General features: G+C 31.0%; 1 protein-coding gene across 3 annotated transcripts; it reads left to right on the forward strand.

Moving 5' to 3' along the window:
* The first annotated feature begins 7,573 nt into the window (after positions 1-7,573).
* LOC107916900 (adenylate kinase 4) lies at positions 7,574-9,598 on the forward strand. Of its 3 annotated transcripts, none has more exons than XM_016846271.2 (7): positions 7,574-7,639; positions 7,746-7,864; positions 7,944-8,089; positions 8,185-8,304; positions 8,388-8,555; positions 9,072-9,161; positions 9,259-9,598. In XM_016846271.2, the coding sequence occupies exons 2-7, from the start codon at positions 7,753-7,755 to the stop codon at positions 9,358-9,360; spliced, it is 738 nt and encodes a 245-aa protein (XP_016701760.1). In that variant the 5' UTR covers positions 7,574-7,639; positions 7,746-7,752; the 3' UTR covers positions 9,361-9,598. The 3 variants fall into 3 exon arrangements, with proteins under 3 accessions (XP_016701760.1, XP_016701759.1, XP_016701758.1); XM_016846270.2 differs by having other exon boundaries at positions 7,624-7,667; XM_016846269.2 differs by lacking the exon at positions 7,574-7,639 and having other exon boundaries at positions 7,668-7,864.
* The last annotated feature ends 426 nt before the right edge of the window (positions 9,599-10,024 follow it).

A 10,024-nucleotide genomic window follows, 5' to 3' on the forward strand; every position in this document is an offset into this window, starting at 1 on the left:
ACATCTTGACTTCATCAATCTAGACATAAACGTCAACCTCATGTATATATTGATTATTAATCATGCAATAAAAGCATTCATACATACATTCTGTCATTTCAAGCAAATTTCTTTCTTTTCCTAAACACTTGGCCAAATCAAGTTGGACATTTAACATCGTATAGATACTAACATGCATAAAAGCGTTTTTTCACAACTTAACTGTGTTTTACTCCACTATTTCACATTCTTTAACTCAAGAGTATCACATAGTGAATACTAGTTCATATGAAAATCATTAATGTCTTTTCATACCTTTCCCATTTTCAGCATGTCACAAGCATGATTCAATAATCTCAACTTTACTATTATCTTTATCAAGATTTGCTCGGTTCGAATTCATTCCTGTCTTAAACAACAGTTTTGTTAGGGCCGAGAGATATCACACTATCACGAGTAATACTATGGCATGTATAGCTAGACTCTCTTACGCTAGGTTAGTCTGAGAACCGACTAAACCATGCTCTGATACCACTAAATGTAACACCCCTCGCCCGCATCCGACGCCGGGACAGGGTTCGAGGTGCTACCTGACTTTTACTAACACTTCCATACTAAATAGGGCCATGAAATCTCAAATAATTAAAAACTTTTATTTTCATATACAATCTGTCCCATATACGGGCTTACGAGGCCCAAAACATACGTCCGGAGTGGTTTGGGACCCAACCGAGAACTCATGAAAAACTTAGAAAATCTCTTGCATCAAGGCTTCATACGCCCGTGTGGGTATAGAGCACACGCCCGTGTGCTAGGGACACGCCCGTGTCCCAAACCCGTGTACAAAAACCTAGACAAATACAAGGCTATTTTCCAAGCCATTTTGTCACACTCACAATAGATACACACATACTTATACAACAACATACAACATGGCAAAATTAGGTACTTAAACATTCCTAACATGTCATGATTATGGCAATTTCACATGCAATAGATATAATAGATTTTACTCACATCTTTACCACATTCATACTATAATCATTATAAACTCATCACATAATACCATATCACATGCATGCATAATTAAAATAGATTTACAACCCCATAATCAAAATAGGCCAACACATATGGTTAAAGCCATATCACATACTCTAATATTTACAACATATTCTCAAGTTTACTACAAGCTGTCTTTTTGAGCAACGGTCACTAAATTATTTATATATAGAGTTAAGAAACTCCAAATTAAGTTCCGTTAATTTTACCTGAAACTAGACTCATTTATCTTTCTTTCATAAAATTTCCAGAATTTTTGACTCAGCCAATTAGTACAGTTTATTCCTCAAGTTTGCTCTTGATTCACTGTCTGACAGTTTCAACCCTTCTACACTAAAGTTCAATTATCTCATAGTACAGGATTCGAATAATGTTCTCGTCTATTTCTCTTGAAACTAGACTCATATTTCTACTTACTAATTTTTTTATAGAATTTTTTGTGAAGCCATTTAGTACATTTTATTAGTTAAAGTTTCCCCTATTTCAGGGTATGACTACTCTGACCCCTGTGCACTACGAATCGAATTTCTCCATGTACAGAATTCTAATGTCCATGCTGTTTGTTTCCCTTAAAAATAGACTCAATAAGGAATGTATACAGGTAAGGTATGACTATTAATAATTTTTTTACAATTTACGGTGAATTTATAAAATCAGAACAGGGGATCTCAAATTCATTCAGACCCTATTTCACAAGAATTTAAATATCACACAATATAGAATTATTTTTCTTCCTCTATTTATTTCATGTGAAAATAGACTCATTAAGCTTTAATCCCATATTTTATTCTACCTCTAACTCATTTTCCACTATTTTTAGTGTATTTTCAAAGTTACACTGCTGCAGTAACTCAAATCTGTCAAGGCTAAGTTACTCATTCATGGTCATTGTTCATAATATTAATACAACACCATTTTATCCATCATGGTAAGAACACATATTATGCATCATAGATCATCACATATCAAGGCATTCTCATAGGATTAGTATACATACTTGCACAACTCGTAACATAACTCGAGTGCATACTCACCAATGACTTACCTCATTGGGACCATCATCAACTCTTTCCTTGGATTGCCCGTTGAACACTTGGAATACTAATTGGATACTCGGAAAAGCCTTTGCACATAAGTGCCTCAATTGTAGCTAAAACTACCTCATATCTCATGACATTTCAATGCTCACTCTCGTGCTAGTCATCTAGACTCATAATTCCTAGTGACATGTCACTCGTATCCTATTCTATTCCTAAGGTTCAAACGGGATTTTTCATCGTCTATTAAGGCTTTGTCTTATCATATTTCTATTAATCACATACACATTAATATCTGTACAATTCATGTAATGATAACATTTAAATACATGTATAGCATGGTATTGTTTACATACGAACTTACCTTGATACCACAAAGGTGAAAAGGACATACTCGTCCATAAATCGATTTCTTTCCGTTCTAGGTCCAAGTCTCAATTTTCATCATCTATAACATCACATTTAGCCTACCAATCAGTCACAATATTCATATGGGTCTAAAAATCATATTTTTACAAATTTTCATTTTGACCCCTAAACTTTTGCATATTTGCACTTTTGCCCCAATGCTCGTAAATTAATTTTTATCACATTTCTTTACTCCTTGAGTCTAGATGAACCATTTTCATAGCTATAGCAACTCATAATTTCAACTATTTTACACATTTACAACTCATTTTACAACTTAGCAATTTAGCCCTTTTAAAGGTATTTTCATGCAATTTCTTTCACAAAAGTTGTTTATTAGACAACTAGGACTCATAATCTTCCATAAAAACACAGCAAACAACACATTTACTCTCATGGTAAAACCCTAGACTCTTCATCATTTTGCAAAATAATCCCCTCTTATGAAAGCTTATGCTTTAAGGGTTCCAAAAATATAAAAATCATCAAGCAAAGACATTAAAATCACTTACAAGCAAGGGAAATATGTTGCTGAAATTTTCCAGCTTCAAAACCCTTTCTTTGCTGCATATTTCGGTGAAGGGGAAGAGAAAAATGATAGCTTTTTCTTCTTCTTTTTTTTATTTGTTAATAATAAAACTATTTTGTCTAATTTTGACTTTTCAACTATTTTGTCTCCCATGGCCGGCCATCACACTTTCAATGGCCTAACTTCACTTTAAAGACCCCCAATTTAAGATACAAGGCAATTTAACACCTTTAGGTATTAAAACACAAATTTTACTTTTTACGCGATTTAGTCCTTTTTCGAAATTGGACTAGAAATCGCTAAAATTAATATACCAAAATTAACATGCACTTATAAAATCATATTATAACACACAAAATAATACTAAAATAATTTTCTCTGGCCTCGAAATAGTGGTCCCGAAACCACTGTTCCGACTAGGCCCAAAATCGGGCTGTTATACCTAAAAATCGTAAGTCTAATCTTTGGAGCTGGTGGTCGTAGGCGTCCTCTTCCACTATAACTAGCTTACTTGAGTTGAGAAGGGTTATTTAAAAGCCGAGGATTGAACCCAAGGCGGAATGAAACAACTAGAGGCTGGAATCTACCAATAAGAATCTCTTTTCCTTCAACTCTCTTTATTATTTTTATTATTTTTGTAATCACAATTTCAGTCAACTTTAGATTCTGTTTTTCCAAATCAAATCTTTAATTCTGTTATTTTTATTTTTTTCTATCACGCAGGTTTTCTTGGACACGATTCTACCCAGGATTTTGAGAAACAAGCATTCGTATAATTCGGTTCCTGAGGATTCGACCCTACTTCCCCTTTACTATTATTTTTATTATTTTTATTATTTTACAGGGAATAGAATATTTTTGGTGCTCTCAACGACGCATCAAAAGGGTTCAATTCGAGTCGACAGTGTAAATATAGTGAATAAAATTAATAGAAGGGATCAAGATATAACATTTTTGGGTCAGCGAGCTAAAGCCATTTATAAGAAGTTAAGGTCCTTTGAAATAGTTGTCATCAAGTGGGCGCCTAGATCCAACAATAAGATTGCTGATTTTATTTACAATTTTGTGTTGAGCAATAATTGTATTTGGAATTTCGATGTGAATTATCCAAAAGGGATTCACGATCTTGTAATTCTGGATGCTATTAATGAAAGCTAGGCCCCTGTGGCCTGTTTTGTTAAAAAAAAACTCTAAAACGGTTTTGGAGTTTTTTAAAAAAAAAATAGAAGGATATTTATTTAATTTTTAAAATATGTTTGCAAACATATAATTTTTTAAATCTAAAATGTTGAAAAGATCGTTTTTTAAAAATTAAAATTGGAATATCACTTTATCAATAGTGTTAGGAGTTAAATTGTTTTGAAAAATGTTTCAAAACAACATATTTGTATACATTTTATTATTATTTTTTTAAATTTAAAAACTTGTTTCAAAATTTTTTAAGCTATTTTATATTTAACACTAATTTTTAAATACAATATAAAAATAAATTATCAAAAGTTGCATGCATTTTAAAAGTTTTAGAAATTTGAAATACTATTTTTAGAATAATTTTACAAGTTTTTAAAGCTCAAATTTTGTCTATAATTTATTCTAATAAAAAGTTTTAAACAGCTAAATAAAATATATGCTATCAAAATTTAAATAAGTTTAAAGCAAATTTTTATGACAGGCACTATTTAATATTTTTAATTTTTATTTAAATAATAACATTTTTATAAAATACATGAGCAACCCGTCATATAATATGGATGAAGACAAATATTATTTATTTTAATATTTATTTTGTAATCGTACTTATTAAATGATTACTCCCTCTACATTTAAAAATAAGTTCATATATCCCATGCATTAAATTGTGTATAGTATAAAATAAATTTAATAATAGTTAAATTATATAAAAATTTTGAATTACATATATTATTAAAAATTTATTCATAGTGTTGGAAAAATTCAGTTTAGACATCGATTTTGTTGTATGGTGAAAAGTTAAATTTTTTCTAAAAACTAAGTGGTTGTGTTACTTATAACAATAAAACCTTCCTCGAATTGTTACATGTGTTTGGAATAGGTGGTCTAGATCATTTCCTAACTTTCTACTAACATGGTCTTCTTTGCTATTCTTGAACCCTCAGTTGTGGGCTCCAATTCACGAAGTAATAAATGCAATGAAAACTTAACAATTTTCGGGTGGGAAAAATTAAATCTCTATTTAGAGACAAAAACAAAAACTGAACTCTTTAGAAAATATAATTTATCTATGAATAAATTACTCATATTTTCCATCAGAGTAGCAACATTCTATATGTGTATGTTTTGGCTTAAACTATAACCCTATATTTAGAGAAATAATACAAGAATTCTAGTTGAACAAGAAGAAAAAAAAAGGAAATACACATAATTCCCTATTGGGACTACGTACGGGTGGTGGCACCCCCTTTTCTGGAAGTTAGGGTTGTTACCCATCCTATGTGAGATGGGTCATTTGGCCTATCTCATATATTGGGTATAATTATGTGTTATATGGACTTTTAATCAACTCATATAATTTATTTAACTAAATTGTTAATTTTTTGTTTCTCAAAATATTATTTATTTAATAAATTTAATTAAAATTTCTAATTAATTTTTTTTCAATCTAATTCTAATTTCGTTAAAATCATAAATTTCACTATTTAATTTCAATTAATTAAATAGTAATTTTAAAAAATTAATTTAATCTCCAAGTCATTTCTTGTTCATAGCAAGATAACGCATTCACTGCGGATATAGTGATACAACATTTTTCTATTTTCCACCATCATCATCTTCATTCAAGACTAAGGGTTTCATGGTTTAGTAAGATAATGTTTGTTTAGAGAAAGGAAGTTTTAATTAAGGTAAGAAATCATATTTCCATCATCTCCACCATAGTTATTTAAGATTTTTAGCATGATAAAGAACTAATTTAATAAAAAATGTAATTCATAACCATGGATATTGTTGCTATAATTTAAAATAAAATATAAAAAATCAATTCTACTAGAAACTTGATTTTTATTGCAAAATATTATTATAACATGTGATTGTTATAGAGAGGGCTATATATGATTTTGAATTAAAGAATTAGTATAATTAATAGATGAGGTGAATAAGTGAATTAAAACTTGATTCCATGTCTTGAAGTAGTTAATAAACATGATAGTTTAATAATAAATGGATTTTAAGGTATAGTCAGAAAAGAAAGTGTTATTAAATGATAAAATTCTATTAAAAATCATAAATGAGCAAAATATGATACTTCATTTTAACAAAGTAGAATACTGATAAAAGTTAAAAATGAAGTGAATCTTATGTGTTGGCTTGATGGTTAAAGTGTTCATCGCCCCAAATGTGACTTGAGTTCGAGTTGTGTTAGTTACATTTTATAGAATTAAATATATTAAAATGTGAATATTATAGAATAAAAATAATAAAATATATAATCGTTAAGGGTTAAATATGTTATTATATCAATTTTAAAACTATCACGACATCAATCTATCAAAGATTTAATGGAAAAAGATAATTGAAAAAAATTCAATTAGTTGAATAATTATTTTAAAATTTTTTATAATTGGGTGGTGAAAGTGAAATTAAACCATAATTAAGTCATCGCTTACCAAAAATATAATTAAACTAGTAAAAGAAAAATAAATATTTTAAGTATTTGAGGAGGTAGACTACTGAACGGGCCCGTCGCTGAATTCAAACTATCCACAATTAAATTAAGAAAAGAAAGAAAAACTCGAGAATGTCAAAAAGCCCAAAGTCGCCTAAGGAAGGCAGGGACATGGACAGTTGTAGTGGTAAAGGACAATAGCGGCAATTTGAAGCAGGACAAGAGGGTAAAACAGAAAAAAGGAAACAAAAACATTGGGAAGTGGGCGGCGTTTCCATATTAAAAAAAGAGGTTTTATTCTGTATTTCACCCTTTTAGTTTATGAAAATGAATTAATTTATCAAAATCTGATCCTCATATTTTAGAAAACTACAATTTATCCGGTTGTTGATAAGCATGTGCCCTTAAACAGTTAATTTTTGCTGAGTTTTTTACATGTAAATTGTTTATCCGTTGATTTTTACTATTATACTTATTATAAAACCTTTAATTGAGTTGATATCTTGAGTTAATTTAATACCAATTAAGTTATAAAAAGATTAATATATATTTTTTTAAATGATAAATACTATTATTCTGAAGATTTTGTCTTTTCATACTTAAACAACTAATAATCACATATCTAATGATTGGATACATGTTTAATAAGCTTTATAAACACATTGTTTACTCCTTTGCCTATAATCATTGTTGAACAAATTTTAAAAGAAATTATGTTTTAAATAAAATGTTTTCTTTTACACACATTGTCAATGTGACATAATTTAGTAAGTTATTAAATTGTTAATTTTTAGACTAATGATATCACAAAAAGGTTTAGCAAATGGACTAACTTGTCAATTTTTGTAAAATATGAGAACTAAATTCTAATAAATTAGAGTAAACAAATTAATTTATCAATTCTTATAAACTAGAGGGATTGAAATTCTAATTTAAACCTTAAAAAGCCAGTACAACAACTCTCTTCTCTTACCAAAAGCTTTGAAGGTAAAAAAACAGGACATCATCTTCAATGGTTCCACCTACCTCCTTCCTCTTCATATAGTCTTTCAGTTTGGTGTTGTGTATAACATTCATAGTAATATTTTTTCAGAAAGAAAATGGCGGATTCTGCTGTGGCTTTGGAGGATGTTGCTTCCGTTGATATCATGACTGAGCTACTTCGCCGTTTCAAGTGCTCCTCCAAACCAGACAAACGCCTCATTCTCATTGGTTCGTTTCTTGGTTTTTCTACTGTTTGCTTCAATTTTTTCTTAGGGTGATTGAAGTGACAAAATTCAATGAATTGCAGGCCCCCCTGGATCTGGAAAGGGCACACAGTCGCCTATGATTAAGGATGATTACTGCTTGTGCCATTTAGCCACAGGTGATATGCTCAGAGCTGCAGTTGCTGCCAAAACACCTCTTGGTATTAAAGCCAAAGAAGCCATGGATAAAGTAACATCATATCTCTCCCCTTACTGGATAGTCAGATCCATTGTTAATCTAATTGTGAAGTATAATATTAGGACATGTGCTTTGTTTGATGTTAGGGTGAACTTGTCTCTGATGATTTGGTGGTTGGGATAATTGATGAAGCCATGAAGAAAACCTCTTGCCAAAAAGGTTTCATTTTAGATGGTTTTCCAAGGACTGTGGTTCAAGCACAGAAGGTGCCCTTCTTTTCATTTCCCTTTTAATCTTTTGGGGTTACTCTTGGGGTCTTTTAATCTTGTTTCTTATGTTTGATGTATAGCTTGATGAGATGCTTGAGAAGCAGGGAACTAAGATCGACAAGGTGTTGAACTTTGCCATCGATGATTCCATATTGGAAGAGAGGATCACCGGTCGTTGGATTCATCCTTCTAGCGGCCGAACCTACCACACCAAATTTGCACCTCCCAAAGTTCCTGGTCTTGATGATGTAGGTTTCCTTTTTCATTTATCTTTTCTATTAAATTATTATGGATACAGAATGAATCTGCAAGCTCCGGCTGGATCTTTATACCTTTGTCTTTGTTTGCAAACGGTTTTGAGTTGATTAAGCAAATAAAGGATATGACACGCATTCTCTTTGATATACTTAAAAGAGTTTTTGGTTAAGGCTCATTTATTTGGACTGATGCATTACCTGATCCATCAATTTTCATCACATATGTAAGAGGGATCTGCAGGTTTTAGGGTTGTGTTTTTGAAATATGATGATGCACTTTCTAGGAATATGTAAAACCGGATTCTTCAGGCCAATGAGGCCTTGACTCAGTTGGCAAATGTGGAGGCCTTGGGTCTTGAGTGTCCAGGTTCAAGACTTACCATGTGTAGGTCTCTGAGTTTCATAGTTTTAGTCTAGTTAGTCCCAATTTATTGATTTTAATCTGGATTGTATCAGTTCTTAGTTGGTTTGTGCTGTAACACGTTTTGTTCTAACTGTACATTGAAGGTCACTGGGGAGCCATTGATTCAAAGAAGAGATGACACCCCAGCAGTTCTCAAGTCAAGGCTAGAGGCTTTTCATCGACAGACTGAGCCGGTATGCTTGTTTCCTCCATGGAATAAAACAAAATTCACTCAACTCTTGTGGCTGTGATGACCTTATAAACAAATTCTGATAGTTTGACGATATGCAGGTAATCCATTATTATGGTAGCAAAGGTATTCTTGCCAATCTTCCTGCGGAGAAGCCTCCAAAAGAGGTCACTTCTGAGGTTCAGAAGGTTCTTTCTTCATAGGACTTGATCCTACCTCTTTCATTTATTTTGTTCTCAAATTTTTGTTGACCATTTCGAATTAAACCGATACATTGTCGGCAAACCGTTGTTTACATTTCAAAAATGAGTATTTACTGGTTTTGGGAGCCTCCAAGAGGGTTCCCCCCCCACCCCAACAAAATAATAGTTTACTACAGGTTTTGTAGTGACATTGAAGAGGTTAAATTTCTGAGTTCTGTTCCCATTTTTGTAGTGGCAATATCCTTCTCATATTCTTTTTAGCCAAAACCATCCTTTTCATATTTAATTCATCCGTCTCAATCATTCTTATTTATTATCAATGTTATCAATCAATTATATTGTCTTAAAGTTGGTTGGAAACACGTTTTATTTTGGTAAGCATACTAAGGATCACTTTCATGAAAAGTTAGATTATATTTTGCTTACTTCATTAAAAGAAATTGGATAAATTAATTTATATATATTAGATCAAAAAGTAAATTGATAATTTTTTTAAAAAAAAATTATTTATTGTTAAAAATTGATGTGATTGGCGGAATAACCAAATAGTTATACGTACAATGTCATGCGTTCCTCAAGCTAATATATTAACAATAGAAATAGGTAAAAATTTTAACAAAAAAATCAATTTATACTTTACTGAAATATATATAGATTAATTTAC

Source organism: Gossypium hirsutum, chromosome A01 (assembly GCF_007990345.1).
Source record: "Gossypium hirsutum isolate 1008001.06 chromosome A01, Gossypium_hirsutum_v2.1, whole genome shotgun sequence".
Taxonomy (NCBI): Eukaryota; Viridiplantae; Streptophyta; class Magnoliopsida; order Malvales; family Malvaceae; genus Gossypium; species Gossypium hirsutum.

Excerpts from the sequence above, each read along its gene's own strand:
- LOC107916900 (XM_016846271.2), top strand. The coding sequence starts at position 7,753 with ATGGCGGATTCTGCTGTGGCTTTGGAGGATGTTGCTTCCGTTGATATC. Across the intron at positions 8,090-8,184 it reads CCAAAGAAGCCATGGATAAA|GGTGAACTTGTCTCTGATGA; the intron begins GTAACATCATAT and ends GTTTGATGTTAG. Across the intron at positions 9,162-9,258 it reads TTCATCGACAGACTGAGCCG|GTAATCCATTATTATGGTAG; the intron begins GTATGCTTGTTT and ends GACGATATGCAG.